General features: G+C 48.2%; 1 protein-coding gene across 1 annotated transcript in view; it reads right to left on the reverse strand.

Annotated features, from left to right (window-relative positions):
* ELL (elongation factor for RNA polymerase II) overlaps positions 1-24,268 on the reverse strand; it is a 47,276-nt gene that overhangs the window by 18,756 nt on the left and 4,252 nt on the right. The window contains exons 2-4 of the mRNA XM_080359376.1: positions 6,669-6,716; positions 2,882-3,003; positions 2,421-2,584 (exon numbers count right to left, since the gene is read on the reverse strand). Coding sequence (XP_080215502.1) covers positions 2,421-2,584; positions 2,882-3,003; positions 6,669-6,716 — 334 coding nt within the window. The remainder of the gene's footprint in view (positions 1-2,420; positions 2,585-2,881; positions 3,004-6,668; positions 6,717-24,268) is intronic.

Genomic DNA, 24,268 nt, shown 5'->3' on the forward strand with positions numbered 1-24,268 from the left:
CAAGTGTACGTACCCCCATGGTTAATCTAACCATTTTTCCCCTCCCCGTGAGAAGAAAATCCTGCATTATTCTGTAGAAGGGTCGAAATATGGAGTGGAAAGAGCAGAACTGGTCAAGGAGCGGCTCCCTGCTGCTGATCTCAGCAAAAAACGCTCCTCCAGCAGATGTTTCTGCTTTTAGAACAATGGGAACTTTATGGGGCTGCGTCCACCTCCCTCCCCCCGCCAAACGCGGCCACACCAACGGGGCCTAACGTGGTACATCGGCCTATTCATTAGTGTCCGCTCGGATTAAATAATCCCTTCTACACTGCAGAAATCACCTAAACTGCATTTACAGACACGTGAGAACGTGAAGCTGGCTCGGAAGTTCACCTCAAGCTCCATCCCAGCCGCGGTTCTTGGGTTCTGGCAGCATTACACCAGAATCCAGTTCCCCGTCCCTATTGCAAACCAGCTTTAACTAGAACCCCCATCGCCCAGGTCCCGCATCGCCCACTGCGGCACCAAACAAAGGATTCTGCTCTTTTGAACACAAAATCCAGGCCACAAAAGGCAGGTTCCTGCTCCCAAAGGCGAAAGCAGCAAATTCAAGGTCTAAAAGCAGGGAGATGCGATCGATAATCGCTGTGGTTCAAGAAAGTGACCTTCGCTGGGACAAACACCACCCAGCATTTCCTGCAAGAGCCGCGGGGGTTGATTCAGCGTGGCAGTTGTGCACTGCTAGGAAGCGATGTTTGCAACTGAGTCATCTGAAGACACTGGCGATCTCCGCAGTGTTTATTGTACTGAGATGCCGATTGCGTAACCCAGGCCCCATTTCCTGGCTTTTTATTACGCACCGTGCTGATGCAAACAAGCGCGACCCACCAGTGCAGGGCCGAGGTGAGAGGGGGAAAAACAACAATTCACACGGGCAAACATCCCAAGATTCAGAGGTCAACTGGATTTCATTTCCAGAAATGGGATAAGAGAAGGTTCGCCAGCTTTCTAGAGCTCCCTTAACTCTTGCCAGGTCAGGGACAGCAAAACCACCCTGGGACGCTCCCACTTTGGGCTGGAGCCAAAATGCGCAGTGACAGGAGGAGGAAAAAACCCCAAAGTTGAGCCAGAACACAGTGTTTTGAAATATTTATAGATGTGCATATACATAAACGTATACGCACACACATTTAGTGCGTATATAAGCACACGCATCGCCCTGCAGACACACCAGCCACCTATTTCCATATATTTTCCTGCAAGTGTCTGTTCTGTTGATCTCCAGTCGCAATGTTGCATAGAAATTCTCCCCGACCTGAGCTGCCTGGAATGGTTGTGCATCTGGTGCAGCGCTGAGCCCCGTGTTCTCGGAGCAGCGCCACGAACCGGCTGATGGTGCCGGCACCGAACCCATGCGGGTCCTGCCACGGGACCGTCCTGGCCCAGGTTCCTCCTCCGCTGCTTTCCTCCCGTTTAAACACCGACATCTGTGTGCATCGGAGACTCCACCCCACTGCGTTTTACACGCTCGTCCCTCCATCTCAGAGCAGTTCACGTTTTAACAGCAGTATTTTTAAAACCAAAATCTTTTGCTGTATCTTTCCGGGAAGCAATTTGCTCTGGGAATCTTCTCCCTCGCAACCTCATCCACTTACTGTAATGTTCTCGAATGTAAGCTAAACAAAATAATCTTCTAGTCTACAGGAAATCAATGCGTTTCCTTCCTGATTACTATCTGACTTCTCAGCTTTGAGCACTTTGCTGATAGAACAATGAGTCAGGGTCAGTTCTACATTTTGCAGCTCACCATTCTCATCCCAGACATCCTGAGGAGAGACTGGCTGCAGAAAAACCAGCTGGCTCAAAACACACAGAATTACCCCAAAACTCTGCTTTCTGTTTCACATTCGTGCCCGGCCTGAGGTTGAGCAGGGAGCTGAGCCCTAAGCTGGGTCTCTGCAGGCTCCCTCTGCAGCCTGCTCATTTTTGCCACAGTTTTATTTCCTCCCCTAAGGTCTCTTATCGCTGTTTAAGGTTGCGGTGCTGCTTGAGGCTCTGGGTTTATTATCACAAGCACTCTCCCACCCGCATTTGAGACATCGCATGTTCTGGCGCACACCAGATGTGCAACCCAGCGGTGGCGACGCTGGAGCCGACACTTGTGATGGCTCAGCAGAGCGCTCCCAGCATCCCAAATACAAAATAACACCAGGGGACGGCGTGACTGCGCACAGGCCATCCCCAGAAACCACGCGAAACACCCACCAGCCGCGTTGCGGGGTGAAGGTGGAAGTCACGAAGAAGTCACAACACAGGGAGAGCAGCCGCCTAATACATCAGACACCCAGATGGAACGACAAGGTTCTTATTACAGATTCTTGTGTCAGTGTTTGAGTTCAGACGCTATCGAGGACGCCCCAAATCAAGGGGCTGCTTACCCACGTATCTGCCGCCGGGTTTGATGACGATGGCGCTGCGGCTGCGCGTCTCCTCCTCGGCCTGGGCCATGCTCTGCCTCGCCTTCTGGTACGAATCGTCAGTAGCGCACACGGTGATTTTGTCCTGTATGCTTCCAAGGCAATCCAAATGGATATTGCCATTGCTGCAAGAGAAACGCAATGGGATAAAGATACTCCCGACACCGCAGACGGGCACGTCTGTACCGCTGAACAACGGAGGCCGCCTTATCTGAATAACTAGGGGGACAGAAGCTGAGAGGTGAACTGATTCTGCTGTGAGCGCCTCCTTACTGAGATACACACACACAAATGCATTAGAAAGACGCTAAAAAGCAAGAACACATATTGCATTTTGTTCAGGTTGGTCAGGGGAGTGATTCTACAGAAGATACATTAAAGATAAAAAAATAAACGGCTGGATTTTCTGCTGTAGCACTCACCTGGACACATACTGCTGGATGCAGTCAAAGCTCCCCTGGGGGCTGTCCTTGCCAATGTTGGAGAGATAAAACGTGAAGGTCCGCACTTCCGCCGGTCGATCGGGCCTCGGGATGGCGATGTGCTGCGGGAAGGAGAGAGACACCGGTCACTTGGGTAGCCCAGCTAACACGCAATTCAACGTTGCTGCCGTCACCGTGTTTTGAGCCATTTACCCCACCCAAGTAAAGCACACAGGTGACTGTGGAGAGCGAGAAGGATCCAAATTAGCCAAACTAACTTACCAAAGGGTAAAGTAATATAGGTAAAGAGGTGAAGAGCAGCTAAAAAGACAGTATGTGTGTGACAGAACAGACAGGCTCGCTGCCTCGCAAAGCGGAGCCCACAGTCATCCTCCCCCAGGAATCTGACCCAATTCTATTGATTCAGGCTCAGAACAGACGTGCTACCGCTGTTTATGTTCAATGTAAAGCACTTGAGGCTCGTTTCTTTAGAATTAGCGATCCAGCACTAAACACGGGACACGCCAGGTCACTAGGTAGCATGCTTATTCTTTTTTAAGATATTATAATTCCATAAAGAGATTTCATGGCTCACAGTTGAGTGTGACGCCGCTGCTAAATTAAATATTTAATCAAGCATTAAGCGTGCTCCGCAGCCAGCGATCTGCATTGTTTCTCTCCCCTCCAGCCATTCATTTTTCAACAGGGAAACTGTTTCCCCTCCGCGCTCAAGACCCGACATCAATCTCAGCGTCTGAGCTCTACTATCGCATCAATATTTGATAATTAAGACGGTTTCCAGAAAACCAGGCAGAAGGAACATCGCCTTCGACCTATTTTAGGCTACGCTCTACCGCACGGATTTATATTTACCCAGATTGCCACGTTTATGCGGGAAATACCCACGGCCAGCAAAGCAGCTGGCGTGTTCCACATCTGCCTGCGCCCCCCGAAGAGCAGCGCGGGTACAGAAGGTGCTTTCCCCTCCATCTCGGATGCAGAGCGGCCTGGGCACCCAGCACAGCTGTGCCACTGGGTGAAACCACAGGGACGTTCTCAGAAGCGCCGAGAAATGCGACCTGTGCTGGTGCAGCTTCTTCCATTTACCCTCCATACAAACCAGTTGTGATCTGGCCAAACCTCCCCTTCTTTTGGAACGGTAAACCCAAAAACACCGTGGGCGAGACGGGAGGATGAGGGACCCCCGCGCAGCCCTGGGATTCGGACATGAAGATATCTGGAGCGGATTTGGTGGTGATCTGGGTGTTGCTGAGCCCCGTTATCACCCCGGCCAAACCTGCACCGTGGCCCCAAGCCCTTAATCAGCCCCAGCACCCTCTGCCCCCACCCATCCAGAGTAAAACAGCTTCTCCTGCTCCCCAAGCGGCCGAGAACACGCATAAGGTTCTGTGAGCAGCAGATTGTGGGTATTCCGCAGTTGGCACCGCTCACCCTGCGGTTAATGCGCCGGGGTAAACGCAACGGGTCTGTCCAGCTGCGAGCTGTGCTGCGCACCATGGGCTTGTAAAATAAAGCCTGGAGGATGTCACCAAATCACAGATTCACATACGGAAACAACTTGTTTCTAGCTCCTCATTTACCATTGTAAAACAGCTGCTCCCGCAGCCCCGACTTTGGTGCTTTTTGGAGACTCTCTGCGGCTTCTTCAAAGGACGTAAAAGGAGCGAGAGAATCACTTGAGCATTAAATGCTGCTTGTTCCAGTACTGAAAAGTGTAGCACACGCAAACTGCCCGTTATCTAGGAATTATTTTTAGCTGAAACAGAAGGTTTCTCAAGCCACCAAATCAGCATGGTAACTGCTCCCAGGGAGCCCTAATTTTGGTGCCGAGTAACACACCAGTAACCATAGACACTTAAAAATAGCTCCGGACAGATGTGACTTCTGTTTTTGCTTCTTTCAAGTAACACTCATCTGCGGACGAGTCATTCCGAACGGCAATTTCACCTTCCTCTATTAATGCCCACACAAGTTCATCCCAAGAAAAAGGGGAAAACGTCACATTTTCCAATAACGTCAAGTTAAGACGTTTTGTTCCTAAGAGTTATGTTTAATAAAGCTGCGGGAACACGTGCATTGGGCAGCTGAAGATCTTTTCCCCCAGCTCAGTTCTTTCTTTACTCCCCCGGTCTCAGGTCCCCGCAATGAACACCTGCAAATCTGACCCAAACTCATCTCCAACTCCGCAGAATTGTACAGAACCAGAAGCACCTTCAGCCTTTCTCGTAGAGTTACACACGTCACCAACCACCACCATTGTAACGCTTCAGTGCTCAAGCTCTTACACCCATTTACATGCTATTTAAAACAGGCAAAACGCTCAAGACTGCACAGCAACTTATACGAGTATCCGTGAAAATCCAATTTGTGAGGATAAAACTAATAAACAGGTGCTAATAAACATCCAGATAGTCCCACTGCAGCAGCACAAAGCACGTTAATACTCTCTTAATTTTGACCTAGTTATTGCTACCGAAATTCTGATTATTACGCAAATTATTGCGCTGAAAAAGGAATAAACAAAAGCAGCATCACAGAATCTCAGAGTGTCAGGGGTTGAAGGGCCCTGGAAAGCTCATCCAGTGCAATTCCCCCATGGAGCAGGAACACCCAGATGAGGTTACACAGGAAGGTGTCCAGGCGGGTTGGAATGTCTGCACAGAAGGAGACTCCACAACCTCCCTGGGCAGCCTGGGCCAGGCTCTGCCACCCTCACCCCAACAAGTTGCTTCTCACATTAAATGGAACCTCCTGTGTTCCAGTTTGCACCCATTGCCCCTTGTCCTGTCACTGGTTGTCACCAGAAGAGCCTGGCTCCATCCTCCTGACACTCCCCCTTTCCATATTGATCCCCATGAATGAGTCCCCCCTCAGTGTCCTCTTGTCCAGCTCCAGAGCCCCAGCTCCCTCAGCCTTTCCTCACACGGGAGATGCTCCACTCCCTCCAGCATCTTGGTGGCTGCGCTGGACTCTCTCCAGCAGTTCCCTGTCCTGCTGGAACTGAGGGGCCACAACTGGACACAAGATTCCAGGTGTGGTCTCCCCAGGGCAGAGCAGAGGGGCAGGAGAACCTCTCGGACCTACTGACCACCCCCTTCTAACCCACCCCAGGTCCCATTGGCTTCCTGGCCACAAGGGCCCAGTGCTGGCTCATGGTCACCCTGCTGTCCCCAGGACCCCCAGCTCCCTTTCCCCTACGCTGCTCTCTAATAGCTCATTCCCCAACTGGAACCTGGGGTTGTTCCTGCCCAGATCAAGACTCTACACTTGCCCTTGTTCTATTTCATTACATTTTTCCCTGCCCAGCTCTCCAGCCTGTCCAGGTCTCTGATGGCAGCACAGCTTCCAGTGTCACCACTCCTCCCAGCTTGGTGTCACCAGCAAACTTGCTGACAGTCACTCTATTCCCTCGTCCAAATCATTGATGAATATCTCATGTTACATCCTCATGTTTCCCTCGAGTGCTGTGTCCACCACTGAACTTTGTGCGTCCTTGTTCTACCCAACAGCCTGGCCTTAAAAACCTGAATTTCCCCACTGTGCATCGCTATGGATTTAGCGAGGTTAGAAGAGAAGGAGAGGGAAAAGTTTTAACAGAGAGATAATCCACGCGATCAATGAGCAAACGCTCTTTCCTGGACCACGTGAGCTGCGTTATCTCTCGCTTTCGAGAAATCAGAGCATCGTTCTTTGAACAGGACAGACGCACAGAACAAACACCTCATTCAGAGTAAGAACCTCCCAAGGAACCCACAGCCGAACTTACCCCTTGGCTTCCTTGGAACTGGATGACTGGTTTGGATGTCACAGCATCCTACACAAAACGAGAAGCAGAAAAAGAAATAGATTAGCTTAAAGAAATGTAAAGCGCCACCATTCACTGCAAAAAATCCTCAGCTTGATTTTTCGCTTGTATATTTTTTTTAAAGGTTCAGGGAAATATACGTAATTTTGGAGAAAATACAAAACCTCTTGGATTGGTGATTTCCACCTAGAAAAGGGATATAAGTGTAACACCACCAGGGGTTCAGCAACTTTGCTCTAAAAAGCCATTAACCCTTGCTTTAGAAAGTCTGAGATAATGCCCCAAAGGGCCACGTTCAGCTCCTCCTGATCCCAGACCCCATTCCAGGCTTTGTAGCGTCTCCGCAGCGCTTGGCAAGTCCCGAGTTAAACCGCGGATATTCCAGGGGAAAATTTATTGCAGTTCTAGGCCTGAGAACGCACTAAGCACATTTTTTCCAATAGAAAGCTGGCAACCCATTGGAAAAGCAAACGGCGACTTTATTGCAAAACCCTGTTATGTTGCCCATTTCAACAATCGCTCTCTTCCTCCTGCAAACCGAAAAAGCCCTGAAAGGCGCTCAGGACAGAACCGCTGCTGAATTTTGGCCTTTTTGCTTCTGCACGGGTCGCAAAAGCTTCGGGACCCAAACTTGAGGGTTTAACTACAGGGAAAGAAATAACATACGCAATTCGAGCCACGCTAGGTAAGTTTTTAGCTCTTCAGTCTCAGGCGAATTGCGGCTGTGTTGGGTTTATTTCCCAAGTTGCATACAACACTAAAACACACCAAAACCACCCTCCTGCAGCAGCTGCGGCAACACACGATCCCGCCAGGAACAATCTGCAAGCGGGGAGAAACGGCATTCAGAGCAAACACGCTGCCACATGGGACCCTTTCCATGGGAAAAGCGCCAGGAAGAGTTCCAAAGTGCACAGGGTGCGTTTGTATCGGGCTCTTTGCGTGATGCTTCTCGCACCCCCGGCTTTCCCGACATCCCATCGGATCACACACACTGAGCAGCATAAGAGTTAACAGCTTGAAAGCCCATTAAGTTTATCATCGCCCATAAAAAGCTTTCAGCCCAGAAGTGAAGGATCTGAGCCACAACACGCCGACATTAACAACAAAATCACTAGCAAGAATACATCGCTCTAGCACAGATGAATAAGCTCATACCGAGCCACGGAGGATTTTAAAAGCCAATGTGATTTAACCGAAATTATTAGGAGATATTAGCAAAAATATGCTTGGAGCTGACAGCACTCGCTGCGCGTTACATAGCGAGTTTTACAGACCCGGAACAACCTTTATAAAGAAATAATGGCCAACATCTCGCTCTTCGCACGGCGATCAGTGGATTCCTTGAGTGCCACGACACCGCATACCACAGCGCGATGTTCATGGCGTGTCAGCATGTACTGCACAGCCCGGCCAACAATCCAGCCCGACAGACTCCAGCAAACAAGCATTTGAAACATTAAAAAAATCTGGATTGAAGAAATAAAAGAATAAGATCTGAATGTGGATCTTTGACGGCCGACGGCTTGCGGGAAGCGTGCGATTAGTGCTGGAAAATGACTTCAGTGGAATAAGAAGGTAATGTGGAGAATGTAAGGAGAACAAGGCGGTGGCAACAATACAAAAGCACTGCTACGCAAATCAGGACAAGTTTAATGACAATTTATAAATTCCCTCATCCAAATGGTTTGGAGGTAGATGTGTAATCGCAAGCTTAAAAATGAGCGTTCGTGTGAGTTCAGTGGCAAAGTCCAGCTTTATTTCCCCGGATTTCCACGTGTGCTGGGCACTCGGGGAAGGAGAAACACGCACACCCCGACCTAATTAAGGACATTAATTAAAGCACTTTTACTACACGAAATTAAACTCCTGCGCGGACACCTTCATTCAGAATAAAAGCAAGCAGATGAATCAAGCTGCACCAAATTAAAACCTTATTGCGATCTGTATCTTTGATTTATTTGGGTTAAGTTTGCTGAGCGCTCTGGGGTGGATAAACCTTAATTTTAAAGAGTTCTTGCTGCCATCTCCAAAAATCCCTCTGTCATCCAAAAACTCATGCAATTCTTCTTCCTTAGTGATGCCAAGACAGCAAAATTCCTCCATTACTGCTCCCTAGAAATGTCATCCCACCACCTTTCCAGGGAACAAGGTCTCTTCCCTTTTCCCCCTTTCCTTCTAATTAAGAACCTCATTTCCTAGGCCAGGACTGCGGTGCTGCTTAGGTCCAGCTCTGCCTTCCCCAGAGCACACAACCCCCAGGGTTCAGCCAGTTTTAGTGTATTAAGGGTGTTGATGAAGTTTCACCTTTGTGGTCAATTAAGAAACAAAACAAGACGGATCCATATGAGACTCGCCGTGTTTAACAACACCTACTGGAAGCTGCTTAAGGACAATAACCTGAGCGAGAAAACAATGGTCTGAGTATTTCCAAGCAGCCCCCATGAGCTGCGCAGGTTTCCTGCTGCTGGTAGCGCATGTCCAGCTCTGCTGAGGATGCTCGTCCAGATCGGGGACAGCGCGGATGACGAGGTCCGAGCGGAACGAGCAGCATGGGACCAAGAGTAATTGATTTAAGAGCTCTGTGGACGTTAAGAGCGAGCAAAGCCGCTTTAAACACACCTAAAGCGCGTGAGTTATGTCTGCCCCGCGCTCGCTATTGTTTCAACGAGAGGTTTCCTGACGCGGGGCTGAACGGTTGGCAAATGGTCACGACAGCTCCGCTGTCTGCCAGGTCCTGCAAAGGAGCTCTAAGAAAATGCGTCAAGCTTCCTCCCGTCTTACCGTAAGAGAAAATGGAGCGTTTGGAAGTGGAAAGTCCTTCGTGCAGTCGGGCTCAGCGATGCCCCAGAGCTCTATAGGAGTTACCTCCACAGGAACAGCCAAACTGCAAATCCTCATCAAAGTCAATGAGGTTGGTCAAGCTCGACTTCCCCTTGGTGAAGCCATGCTGACCGCCCCTAATGACCCTCTTATCCCTGATATGCCTTGAGATGGCACCAAGGAGAAGTTGTTCCATCAGTTTCCCAGGATGGAGGTGACGTTGACCAGTCTAGAGTCCCTGGGTCCTCTTTCTTGCCCTTTTTGAAGACTGGAGTGACACAGAAAGGACACTTGAAACCCTTCAGTTCAAGAAGCAGTTGGAAACCTCCCTGTTTCTTCAGGGAAAGACAGATAATTAGAGAATACGTTGTTTCGAGAAGTTCTGTTCTGCATTTACTGGAATTCAGACTAGAGGCAGTGTTATACGGAAAATATTTGCTTATGCTCAGGCTCGGTGTATTTGTCCGTTTTCTTGAATGTTCGGAGTCACAAATGCCGAGCAAACAGAGCAAATGAAAGCTTCCCCTTATTTATGTTGGAACAAGGGGATTCTTTTCAGAATTGAAAACCTTCTTGCAAACATTTAAAATTAGCACCAAGAATTCCAATAAAGAGACAGGGAAACTCTCAAACGGGGCCAACCCCGCGGACGTTCCCCACCGTCACGTGCAATCCCAGCCAGGTAAAGCTCTTAAATACAACGAGAACAAACAGAAATGGCTTCAAATCCATGAAGCTCAGACTCACTAAGACCCCAAACTCCACGTTTTCCTTCCATTCTTTGGTTGGATCCCAATCCGTGGGACACTCAGTTCAAGCAGACCCGGATGCTTGAGAAAACAGGTCCTGCAGACCCGAACAGAACCAAGAGAACCTATATCCGCTTATATTGTCATTTTAAAAGCACCACACAGAGGAGTAAACCAGAGCAGATTTATCCAGCGCGTCGTTGTTACAGACTCACAAGAGACACCTCGGAGTCCCAAAGTTCATTAGCAGCAAGATGTATAAATCCCAGGGGAAATAAATACCTCTGAATATACCCACAACAACTCCAGTGACTCTGGTGAAGTTTCCTGGCAGTCAATTAACCAGAGAACCACTGCACCAAACGATTCTCCCAGGACATTCCACTTTCCCAAGGCTTATATTTACCTCTTACCAGAAACACAGCAGAAAAAGCCTCCTGAATATTCTCTTTTATGTCCCGTCTATTACTTATGGAATTAAACCAATTCCACCCGCGATTTAAGACCCTGCAATAACGCCATTTGAAGTCGAGGACGTCGAGAGGCTGCAGAGACTTGGAAATTACAGATCCTGTATAATTCTGTTGACCCAAACTACAAAGTGTCCCAGACCCTTTTCTGCTACATCAGCCCCAGAGACAAGCTGCTGGTTGTGCTGCTCAAACACAACGTTCTCAGCCTTCTAAATCCAGAACTTTGAAGGAAAAGCTTAAGTTTCTCCTTAAGCAGCCAATGCGACAACATTAAAAGAAATATCTGTTTGGGGCAGGAGCTTTTAATACAACCAATCGTTGAAAAAAGTGGTTTTTATGAAGCTTTAAGAGCTGGAGACTCACCAATTACTCTGCGAACCATAGTTTGTGTTTATTATAATCTGCCATTTCCCTCATATGCATTAATGGACGTGTATTATCACTGTAATATTAAGGCGCCCACAAATCCCAGACATAGCACAGTACAAGCGGCAATAAAAAGGGAGAAAGCTTTTATGTCGGCCTGAATGCTAAGCTGTACATTTGAAACTTTTAAACTGCAAAACACATCTTGGCTTCCTCGGTTGGAATTGCTCCATTTTAAGTGGGTTATTACAGCACAAACGTCACTTCCTCAGAGTTTAACCCTCCAGGGTCAAAACCCAAGAGTGTCCCTATAGGACGGAAAACAGGTTTTATGAAAAGCGTTGGCTTAAAAGCACCCGAACTCGACAGCAGTGAAACTGTGGCCGAGTTACAGAATTTCAACATCTGCAGCTCCTTGTTGAGAAGCATCAAAATTTTCCATCATTTCACAATCTGAGCATCAAACCTACTGGAAATACAGAAAACGCCACCTTTGAGTAAGTTTAGAGAGCAAGACACACCATTTCAGCTAAAAAAAAAGCAGCGTAGCCTAATTCGAACGCTTTGTGCCTGCAACGTAAAGCACGAACTCGGTCTCCAACCAGACAATAGCTGGTATCAGCAAAGCGGGACGCAATTAAACGCCACCGTCATCAAGATGTGAGCGCAGGGGCAGGAGCGCTGAGCCAGCCACCGAGCCTGTTCCTCACGCATCAGGGACCCCGAGCGCCTCTAATCCACGTCAAAAACACCTCCCCGGGTCAAACGCAACAGAGCGGGCCAGGTATTAACTCGGAAACTTAAAGCAAAGCGACTGAACAGCGCCCAGGTGCCAGAAACATCTTATTTAAGAGAGGAGGCATAAGAGCGGTCCCGGCTTTCCAAACCAACCCATCCTACTGTCAGTCCTTGAGGGTGAAGCTCCTTGGTGCGCCTTTGAAAACAGCACCAGCCACACGATTCCAACCCAACTCACCCCAGGGATGTTTCACCAACAGGGTGGGCTCAGTTTTACACCCAGCAAAATTTCTGCACTTCAACTTTTACTGACTCTTTCCGGACCTGCTTCAAAGGATTCTTCGCTTCCTAGTGTGGCACCAAACTGTGTTTATTCCCGATCGTGTGTTTACAAAAATAAACCTTTACATTCCAAAAAGAACGGATGCGTCTGACACAAAACATGATGCTCCGATCACCTTTAGCAGCAGAGCACAAACCCTGCAAAAGGCGGCTGAAAAACCCCGGGCCAAAGCGCACACCACTCACCATCCCCAAGCCAAGGGACAGCAGCTTTCCACTAAAAAGCTGCACATACATACAATTTAGGCAATGCCTGCAGGAGGAAAATTAAAAGGAGGCTCAATAAGGTGTTGTCACTCGGTTTCGAGTTCACTCTGATTGCTGTAGAGCGGGCGACCTTGTTTGGCCGGCAAACCCATCGCATCCATCCTTCCCACGAGCAGGAACCGCCAAGCGACTCCTCGCGACCCCTATTCCTAAATTTCCACTGCAATGCAAACGGAGGAACGCTTTTGAGAGCACCGAGACGGGGTTTTTCTGCAGTAAACAGGAACAAACACGCGACCCGAAGCGGCAGCAGGAGACGCTGCGAGGACGCACCGGCCCGTCCGTGAGGATAACACGCGTTTTGTTGTTGCAGACGAGGGCTCTGGGGCTTCCGGAGGACGCCGAGGAGCGAACCCAACGCGTCTCCAGAGAAGGGCTCACCTGGCAGGGACGGCACTGCGGAACTCGGCCTCACTGCGGAATCCACCCCCAGAGACCGTTTCCCAACGGCACAACTCTCCTCTCTTTTTATTTGGTGTTTTTTATCTTCGCTTTTGCAGGAAGTTCAGGGAGATCCGCTCATTAAGTCAAGCAAGACAAGTGATAAAGTCTCAACCCTTTACAGCACACTGCCATGAGAGCTAAAGGACCATTATCTGGAGTTTCATCATCAAACTCCCACCAATTCTACTATTAACAAGACAGGGCTACTTTGGGAGGTTTTACTGTCCAACAGCCAAACTCCCACGATTTCCAAAGGCTCTTGGGGGGAAAAAAGGCACTTTTGCATCCCTGTGTCTAATACAACCATCCAAAGCAGCCTGGTAGTCAACGGAAAATGTATCTATCATGAAAGAATTAGCACAACGCAAGACATCACGACCATTTTTTTGTGCAAAACCTACAGCAGGTCTCCTTCGCTCCACGCAAAATCCTCAGTGGTTTGACACAGTTATTGGATGTCTCTGACAAGGAAGTTTCGTGTTCTTGCTTTTGGATTTCCCACGTCCGTCACTTGTTATCAAAGGACCTTCCAGCCCCTCAATGAAACTGAGAACCGGGAGCCCTCAAAGCTATTTTTGTTAATTAGCATTGAGTTTCTGAAGCAGAACTGTGTGCACAGCTGAACACCCTCACCCTCCTCTCCAGGTCTCATCCTCCTCAACCCAACGCTTGAGACAGAGCTTCACGAACCAGAGATCAACAAAACCCTGCACAAATGGTTCTTTTCATCACCGTTTTTCCTGAAGGGGTTTTTCTTCCGTAACTCGGGCTAAAAGCACTAGAAGGTAAAACTGGGAAAGCATAAAACAAGTTGAAACAACATTTCCCAAAGCGCTCACGCGAAGATAGAGCCGTGCTGGCAAGTTCACCGCAAAAACTTCAGCGTAAACCTAGAAATAAGCTCCATTGTTTCGTTACTCATAAGGAACTGAACGGAGTTTGGGCAAAAGTCATTAAATGTTAAATTAACACATCCAAAACCGGCCCCTTTGGAAACAGAGCAACCCTACAGCCATTGGAAAGAATGGTTTAAATGTAAAACAATACGTTGGAATTTTGGTGTATTCATATGGGCTGAATGTATCGCTCTCCCCCAGAGCGGCACAGGGTGAAACCTGTGGGCAGATCCAACCACCGCACGTTACAGACAGGAGAAAAAAGGCAGGTCAGTATTGGTATTGCTGAAGTGCAGGCGAAGGAAAGCAAACCCGCTTAGATTAGTTTTCTGAACACGTGGATTTGCTTTGAAACGGTTTTCAACAAGAAACACCATTCCAAAGACATTTCCTGTTCTGCCTCCATACGCTGGAAATACTAATAAGTGTGATAATTACTAAATAATCTCTTAAGAAAAGTTCAGCAGAACAGCTTCAGCATCACATTTGCATTACAAGCCAATTTAGAGGGACCTCAGTCTGGCAAGAATCCCATTTAGCCTCCAAACTCCCTGGATAATCAGCTCTTGCATGCAGCACTGCTTGTTTTGCAGCGGGATTCTATTGCAGCGGGATTTTATTGCAGTTATCAGCTGATCTCGTTACATTGGGAAAGGACTGAAAAAAAACCCACCCAAACAAACAAAACAAAAACTGGCAAAAGGAAACTGAATCATCCGAAATTCCCAACTCTGCGAAAGGTGAACAGCAGTTCTGGTTTTCCCTAAAGGCTTTACTTAAACAGTTTTACGAGCCAAGAATCATTAAGGGGTTTTAGATTTGCTCAGATTAATATTTTAAGAGCCGTTCCTCTAGTACAAGGTACCTTGAATGAAGGTTTCTGTGCTGCCTCTGGAGGAACATCCAGCGAGACCTGGAGAGCTGGGCAGGGAAACATTTAATGAAATAGAACAAGGGCAAGTGTAGAGTCTTGAATCTGGGCAGGAACAACCCCAGGTTCCAGTGTAAGTTGGGGAGTGACCTATTAGAGAGCAGCGGAGGGGAAAGGGAGCTGGGGGTCCTGGGGACAGCAGGGTGACCATGAGCCAGCACTGGGCCCTTGTGGCCAGGAAGGTCAATGGTACCTGGGGTGGGTTAGAAGGGGGTGGTCAGTAGGTCCGAGAGGTTCTCCTGCCCCTCTGCTCTGCCCTGGGGAGACCACACCTGGAATCTTGTGTCCAGTTGTGGCCCCTCAGTTCCAGCAGGACAGGGAACTGCTGGAGAGAGTCCAGTGCAGCCACCAAGATGCTGAAGGGAATGGAGCATCTCCCTTATGAAGAAAGGCTTGGCTTTCTTGGCTCGCCATCATCTGTCTTAGAAACGTGTGTCATGACAGCACATCTCAAACAACTCCCCCTTCTATCATAAATAAGGTTTCCACAACTGATTAAAACAGCCAAGTGCTCCCATCCGAGGCCAAGAGCCGTCCTTGAAGTGATGCAAAGTGACGACAGGACCACATTTAGAGCCAACACTTGTCCCATTTGCCCCAATAGAAGTTTTCCTTGTGTGACCTTATATCAAGAATTTCCCCTCTGGGTTGAAACTCCTCTTATCTGTGAAACGCAGCTCGTATTTCCTGGGTGGTACATGGAGACGTGGCCACTTCATCCGGTATTTTCTGGGGATGGCTCAGGTCTGTGAGCAAAATCTGGCACCCAAAACCCAAGGTGTCCAAACCAGGGATCCTCCCATCTTAGAATGGGTTCAACAGCAGCAGAAGACATCCGAGAACAGAAAATATAGTGTATTAAGAACAGCTGAATAAAACAACTTGCCATGCTGGAAGACTTCTGCGAGATGACAGCTCAGGCAGAATGTAAAACCCACAACCTTTAAGCTATATTGAAAAGTAAGAATTCATTTAAATACCATTTATGCAGGAATGTGTAAGTATTCCAATACTGCTAGCTAGCTCCAAGTCTGCCTAAAAGAAAGGAGTAAGGATGCTCTTAAATTACACCAGGTGGATTTCACTGAACACTGAGGCACTTGGTGCCTTCAAGCACCATTCCAATAGTCTTATAAAACACTGAGTGGGTACAGTCAGCTAGAACAATGGTTAAAAATCAATATTTTAAATGACTTCCACCATTCCCGCTTTGCCGTGCCCCTCGCCAACCTGTGCCTTTCCAATTACTGGAATTTTTAATATATTTTTTAAACTATTTTTCTTTCACCCATCAGGTTAAAGAGCCGCTCGAGACAGAAAGAGAGGCTAAAAAAAGGCTGGACACAAACTACCAGCAAATGTACAGACAGGATCTGGGTGGGGGGGAAAAAAACCTGTCAGCTTGGTATCTTAGCATTATGTGCAACAAATGGAGAATTCACCTTTTCAGACCCAATGGAGGTAACTGAGATGTTCTTTGCAGCAGTTCTACCAGCTCTCCTATGCCAGGCTGCTCGTGAAGAGCAAGACAAGACATTTAATACATTAAAAATTAAAGCAAGCGATTGAACGCGGAGCAACGCAGGGTTACAACTTATAAAACAGGAACAGTGAAATATCAGGAGCTGACGGTGGTTTCTGACCTAGTTTTGACTGGAGAACAGTCAAAGAGCCGGGCAGACTGAGCGAGGCTGAAGGGGCTGAAATTCCAGTACTGGGGAACAGGACGGCGGTGAAAACCCTCAGACATTCAAACGACCAGCGAAGCTTCACAGAGAACGAGCAATTCAAGATTCAAGAGCTTTAGACCAATGTCAAGTGACGTCCAGGGATGGGAGGTTTCAGTAGGACGGTGATGAAATAAGAGCGTTGGGGACCTTGCTGAGTGGTGGCTACAGGGCAGGGAGAACAGGGCTGGGAGACAACCCCAAGTTCTGAAACAGGGGAAGAAATCGCTTTAAAAACCAGCACGTGTCTTCTGAAGACACTTTAGTGGCTTTTCTTCCGGGAACTGTCAAACACCTGTTTGCATAACGAGAAAAATTAAAAGCCAAGTGAAAACTGCAAGGATTTGGGTACCAAGGGCTACACGGAGACACACTGGGGTTGGTGCAGAAAAGAAGAGCGACCCCATCCCAATAATCTGGTCATGTCTCTCCCTCCTGCTCTAGAGTCGAATGTATTTCCAGCCAGCAGCTTCACGTAGGTTTTAAGCCTCATTAAGAAGCAGTAAGTTGCTGGCTTGACATGTCAGATTTTTTAAGTGACCTTTGTACCGAGAACAGCGTTACCAAGCTGCTAAGAACAGGGGAAAAAAGAAACCGGTTTCCATGATTAGGAGAGGTAGGTTCGGGCTGTTTGCATTTATTTCGGTTCAAAAACCCCACCTGTCAGCAAGGCGAGCCATAAAACGCGAGCAGCTCTCTCTGAAGGGCAGCGGTGACGCAGCGGCACCGTTGGCCCTTCCTAATGTCGCACTTATCACACAAGGTAAACAGGAGCCACTATCAGTTAATGAACAACACAACCCTGAGGCTGAATTTTAAAGAGCGTTTTCCCCACTGCAATATTTTAATGAAAACACAGCGGCTCTAACTCACCCAATTTGCTTACGAAAGTCTGATTTATTTTAGGACATATGAAGACACCGGGGCTGATTCACTTGCTTTTGTGCTTATAAGATGGCTTAAACGAGCTGCTGAAACATCAGCGTGATACTTATCTTCTGCTCAGCTCTACCACTTTTCTTGCAAGAGAGAAATATAGAAAGGCAATTTAGAGATCGGATTGACTAACTTGTTCAACCGTCCCCGCACAAATCTCACCCAACACACACACCGGGAGCCCAGGAAAACAAGCCTGGACCAGTTTGCTCCATGTGCCCGGCTCTATCCTATTGGCACTTGAAGCGTAATTACTAGTCTGCTGAAGCTCTACTTAAGACAATCTTCAGATGTTCTTCATGGAGTCAGAGCCAGCCCTGCTGGAAAAGGCGACGATAAAACACAGGCAGCGCCACGATGCTAAAGGAATCGCAAAGAAATCCAACCACCGACACCTCCCGAGTCCGATCGGCCTCCAAAGCTAAAGGAAGATGCTCAGATACGGCTTTTTTTGGCTTTTGGGTAACCAGAGGTGTAACTCCAACGCCAAGTGGGACTCTGGGGACACAACCCAACAGAAATTCAGTATTCAAGACATATCACTGACATTTCCTCCCATCCTCCAGTGATCATCACCAGTGCCAGGTTTTTCCACCACTGTGGGAAGCTGCCCACGAAAAAATCAAGCTGAAAGTACCAAATGAGACAACCCCACTGGATCTTGTACCCCAGGGTGTTATGTACCCCCTGCTAACACACCATTTTCCAGGGGTACTCGCTTTCTCTGGTAGAAAAGTGAAGGCGCTTGCCCGAAGAAGCCACCACCGAGTTAAACCAGGTGCTCCCTCCGCTCCAGCGCGCAGCACAGAACGCGCACTGTTCCAGCTGCGCCTGTGTTTGCACTGCCAGGCTGGCCGGCAACAAACCTGCTCCAAAAATACAGCGACAAACAGGAGAAGAAAGAACGTACTCTTCTAAACTGGCAAAATTTACCTCAAAAAAAAAAGCAAAGCAGATTATTTCTTTGCTCCCTGCAAGGACACCTGTGAAAGTTCAGGTCACAATGGGTTCCAAAAATGAACACGACAATTTTTCAGATAAGAACAGTAAAAACAAACCACCTCTGCTGGGTAAATAGAGACTGACCACAGAGATGCAAAAAGCCTCCTGGGTTCAGGCCTGAAAGCCCCCAGGGATTTCATACATTGAGCTCGAGAGTCGCTCTTCCTGCCGGTGAGTTGGGGCAGCTCATCCCATTCACACATGCAAAAGCAGCCGTGTGGCCAATTCATTGTCCAACCAGAATTTTGGGGCTAAATATAACAATCCACCCAACCTGTAGTTGGCCGAAACGTTTTGCTTCCTTAGCCGGGCCCATCTGAGGTTGGAATAGAATAGAATAGAAGTGCGTTTCTTCCTGCTGTCAGCGTCCATAAATTCAGTCTTAATGACACGCGAAAGGCCTTTATATTGAGTTAAATGGTCTTAATTGTATGAGAGCACTAAAAGTCGCAGCAAGATGCAGGCAGCACCTACATTAGATACATCTCCAGCACAAACGACTGCAGAGGTTCAGTAGGAAGGTCGGGAAAAGGCACCTGACGCTATAACCTCAAACCTTCTAGATAACAAATCTATTTTTTCCCCTTCATGTCGAAAAACCCCAAAAGAAAACGTTCTAGATTTTAATGCAGCAACCACTGCTGCACCGTTTTAATGCATTAAGAACAAAGTCCTTAAACGATTTCAGAATCACGCCTCTAGAAAAATGTTTGCCATCCGTTTTAATCACCGCTACGCTCCACGTCAACTAAAGTGCACATTTCAAACAGGCCTAAGATATCCCATTCACGTTCACAAAGGTTAAGTGTGTTTTACTTTATCCTTTATCTGTTACTACCTCCCCCTTCCCATTTCCACATTTCTAAAGATTAAACAAAAAGCCGCTTCCTTAGCAAAGCTGCGTGTTTCGGGATCTGCATCAGCACGGGTCTGCTCCTCCGCTCCAGGCGGGGGGAACGGCTTTTGCACATACACTTGCTCATTATTCTCTTTAAGAAAACACATGGTTTTCTTTCTGGAATAAGGGGAAGAATTGGCAGCCACCCGTTCTATACATCAAGGCCATCTCCGAGGTGCACAGGACCCATCCTCATCTCTTCAATGGCATCAGAGAACACGGACCCACTAACGCCGGGAGCATTTTGGGTCTTAGAGCAGGAAAAGCAAACAGGACACATCCAGCAGCTTCTCTACTGAAAACTCCTGCCTGCGAAGAGCACATCGCCTTTAGATACCCGTGTGCTTGCTTTTATGATTGAATATCTATGGGGAGCTCACGGACAGGACCCCCGCGCTCCCATCAAAACACAGCTGCCCCGGCGAGCTGGCAAACGGGGAGCAAGGTCATTGTCACAGGTGTCACCTAGAGCACTCTGCAAAAGAAACTGGCCAGCAGAGCTCCTACGCACTTCTTAAGAGACTATTTATGGGAGCAGAAGTGGTTCTTAATTCTGCGAGAAGCAGCAGCGGAGGTCACGGTGTGAGCTGAACGCCCCGTGAAGCGCGAGCAGGTGCTGTTGGTATTTTCAAAAAATGAGTCTGTTTTAATGACACGGGAGCTGTCACTTCAAAGCCAAGTCCCGCTCGGCCCAGCCTGCCGACAGACAAGGTGAAGAAACCCCGTGTCAGGGCTCCCGACCTGCCTCACCTTCTCCTCGGCTCCAGTCGGTTTTATGGCAGTTTCACCCTGATTCACGAGCTCATGCCTTCGTTTAGGGCCGGCGTGCTAAAGCCCCACGAGTCAGGGACTTAATGAGTTGCTGCGACTTAATCAGGCCTGCCACACCACACCCCCGGCAGCGCGGCCTCACAGGGAACGACTTCAAAGGGCCAGGAGAGCTCGCTGTCCCTGCGAGCCAGGGCTGCTCCCTCCTCCAGCTCCCGGAGGAAAGGTGAGCCCGGAGAGAGCAGACTCACTCGCCTTATACGGCTTCCAAGGCACAATTTCCGCTTGCCCAAGCTCAGGCAGGGTGGAAAAATTTGCTTCCTTGCTACTCCGCCCATCGCGGGGCTCTGAAAAGCGTCCACTGAGTCCTGGAGCTGAAAGAGATGGAAGAATTTAGAGCGATGTTTGCACGGAGCTCGGCTCGCTGGAAGAGGTAGAGCCACGGTTTTGGCAACGAGCTGGATCACCTCAAACACCGCGGAGAAATGGAGCCGGAGAGCTGCTACATGGGCACAGATACACGGCGAGGTTCTAACCGCAGCCTTTATTCTCCGCGTGCCATACGACCAATTTTTCTTCCTATTCAGATGCATTTAAGCCTTTTAAATTTCATGGCAGAAAGCTTTACAAGTTAATTAGGAGGTGGGAACATTATTTCCTTTTGCCGATTTATCCATAATACACTTTACTATAAACCAGGAGTTTTGTTTTCGGAATCAAATGAATACAGTCCCGGCTCAGGTTTACACTCTATTTTCTGCTACTACTTCTGGTAGCTGTTGATGTTACTGGGGCCTGTTCTACTCCCTGGTCCCGGTGAGTTGACGTGCCCCAGGTCTGTGTCATTAGCAGCTTCTCTGAGCATCACGGAGAAACCCTCAGACTTACCAAACACCGAGCAAACCCCAGGCTGTTCGCTGGACAGAAATGGTTTGTCTGTGCTTCCATCTGAAAGTCACCAAATGGCAGAGCCCAGCTCATCCACATGCAGATTTGCTCAGAAGAGAGAAAAAATGGTGGTAAAAGAGCTTAAAACCCCCAAGTTCTGCCAGTTCCCTTGTTCCTGTCTTTTTGGGGACTGGGAAAGACAGAAACACAGCCCATTTGACTTTCTCATAGAACCCAGGAGCCAAAAACAACTTAAATCAGTGCCGGAGCTGGAAAGGTACAACAAAACTCACACAAACATAAAGTCTAGACACTGAAATGTGGAAATATGATTCAAATAACCACAACTGGCACATAACGTATTGATTGCAGCCCATCACAGAACAGGCCTTCAGTGGGTAAGAATATAGAAGAACGATTAAATTAGCATCTTTCACCTCGGTTTCAGAAAAGACGGATCCTTTGGGCACAGTGGTGTGGATTGAGCTCGCGTTTCTTCCATCCTGCTGGGCTTTTAAGCGGCACGTCTGGCCTTGCTAAATGATGACAATGAGCTCAGAGCATCCTCGCAGCGCCGATCCGGCCCGCGAACGGAACAGCCGCTCTTATCAAAGCGCGGCCTATCAGCCAAACTACACGGGGCTCGAAAATACCCGAGCCAAGTAGTCAAGAGGATGTCTGTCCTGATGAAATCTAAATACTACAAAGGTTTGGGTGACTGGGTCTTTCTAGGAAGTTCCGCAGGGTGTCGTTCACCCCCGTTGGTGTGGTTTGGGTCGGGGGCTGGAGTCAGCGGCACATCCCAAGCCTTTGCTTGCTGTGTTATGCACAGATCCATCCTTCGCGATGCTGGATCCATCTTTGTCCCTGCATTGAGCTGCTTTCCTGCAGAGCTGACACCCCAGGGCTGTGCCCACAGCCTCCCCGCATAGCTGCACATTCTGCATATAAGAAAAGAGCAACTGGTGGTGGCCATTGGCCTGAATATACCCTGAAAACTAGACCACCTTGGTCTTCCACAAACGCCTTGGGCCAAAGTCTTCTCTCCTAACACGAGCCAAGTTCTGCGGAGATGGAGAGCGGAGGGTTAACAACAGCGGGATGGCACCGGCTCAGGGGACACTGGGGTGGGCAGCGAAGTCACCTCCCGCTCACAAGCGGCGACCTCCTTTTGAGTTAAACAAACGCTGGTTTCTTTAAATTAAAAAAAGGCACTAGTCCAATGTAAAGAAAGGAGAGACCAAGCGCACGGAGAAGTGTTTTTTCTAGGCTGCCTTTCTGCTGGAGCAGTGCAGAAAGGATTAGGTTTTGGAAGCAGGGACACACATGCTGCAAAGCAACTGCTGAGGGGTTATCACGCTCTTTATTACAGTGATTCTTTGGAAAAAAACAAAGCAGCAAAACCCTAAACAGCCAAAAAGCAATACTAGGTTACCATGGTGTGCAAAAGTTGCCTTATGTACATGGGATGTTTCTAAGCAACACATAAGCTACTACAGAAAACTCTTCTTATCAGCAAATCCAAGCTCCTTTCCTGGATAATGCATCTAGGTCAAGCTAAGGCACGTTGGAGGTAGAAGCCGAGTTTTGGTGATGTCTCCTCTCTTTCCACCCTGTATAAAATATCAGCATATTTCAGCTCATCAGGCTTTTTTTAATGATGATTATTTCGTTAATGTTGAGTTCACTCCAGATAATGGCTCCTCCAGAAACAGCATTAACCTTCATTATTCAGAGGTAACTTGATCTCAGCCTTCCCGACACAATGATACCGAGTTGATGACCACATCTCCTCCCTCAACCTCTCCTCTCACACCCCAAAACTCAAATAAACCAGGATATCCCAGGAGCGTGTTCACAAATTGGGCTTATCTGGCACAGGATCCCAGCCACACCGTGTCTCTTCAAAGTCTGCGCGAACCAGCCCCTCCATCCATTCAAACGCATTCTCCTGTGCATTAGCAGCAAAACCCCTAAGTCAGCCAAAACGTATTCTTCTCCCATGGATTAGCTGGCACAAATTAGTGCAAGACTGACGCATGCAGTCTGTCCCTTCCCTTTTTTCAACATGCGCAAACACCAGGGATTTGGAGACGCTTGACGAGTTTACAAGTCAGAGGCAGAAGCGGCGTTTAAACTGTTTGAGATGTGCAAACTGTTCGGGAGATAACGCGTTCATTTACCAGCGAGACCTCAAATGCTTTTTCAAACAGAACCTCCCCTCCCTCACCAAGTCATCGGGGCTTCTCCTGCTATCCCAACAGTCGGCACTATGCGAGTGAACTATTTCAACAGCCGCCGTCCCTCTGCCAAGCAGCACGATGACAAAAACCAACTCGACAGGACCGAGCACTTCAGAGAAAAATAATGAATATGTTGGAGGATGAGGCGCAGAGCTCTGTGAGCCGCCCGGTGTGCGCGAGGTGGGGCCCGCTGGCCAGGGAACAGGTAAAGAGTAAATGAAGATAGTTCTTCTTTCTCCCTTTGCTGCTGTTTAAGTGGAATAAGAGACCAAGTGTTGAATATGCTGAAAGGGAGCAAAGGTAATGAGCACAACTGCCAGGATCCAGCTGCTAGAGCCGCTGACACAAGTGCCAAAACTCCACTTGCGTAGCTTAAGAAAATAGAACCCAGCCGCAGCAAAGTTATCTAAGGGGTTAATCTTCAAGCTTGCTTCCCCTGGTATTGCTAACGAGCAAAAACTTCATAATGTCCAAATTCAACTTCTCCAATTAATGGCGGTGTATGATTTGCTGATAAAAAGCAGATCATGTTGGTCATGAGGATTCTGTGACAAACTTTCTGTTTTCCCCTGGCATGCCAATAATCAGACCCACTTCTTCAGTCTGCTATCACCGGCATAAAAAACAGGCATAATGGGTTTATAATTTGCCACCGAATCCCATAGCAACTGTACGTCACTTTAGATGTAAATTACAGACAATTCTTTCCCGTGCAATTTGAAAACTATAGAGATGAATCTATAATTTGAGCAGATCCAAATGGTATATGGTTGGGAGAAAAAGCTACCCTAAATAATTGAAAGGAAACTGCCACAGGCCAAAACATTCCTCGCACACGACGTTAAATGTCTCTTTGTCCCCTTCCTCCGAATGGGAGGTGCCACATTCGGGTCAGTGAGGAACACGGAGCAGGAGTCGAGCAGTTCAGCATGTTCTGCATATCCTGTCCCATTTCTGCTGATCACACGGGGACGTACGTGTACAGCGAGTTTCCTCTGCAGCCACCCTCCTCCGAGATTCATTGAGTCATGTCACCGACTCATGCTCCCGATGTCGTAATAGCTTCAATT

This window comes from Nesoenas mayeri (assembly GCF_963082525.1).
Source record: "Nesoenas mayeri genome assembly, chromosome: 25".
NCBI lineage: Eukaryota > Metazoa > Chordata > Aves > Columbiformes > Columbidae > Nesoenas > Nesoenas mayeri.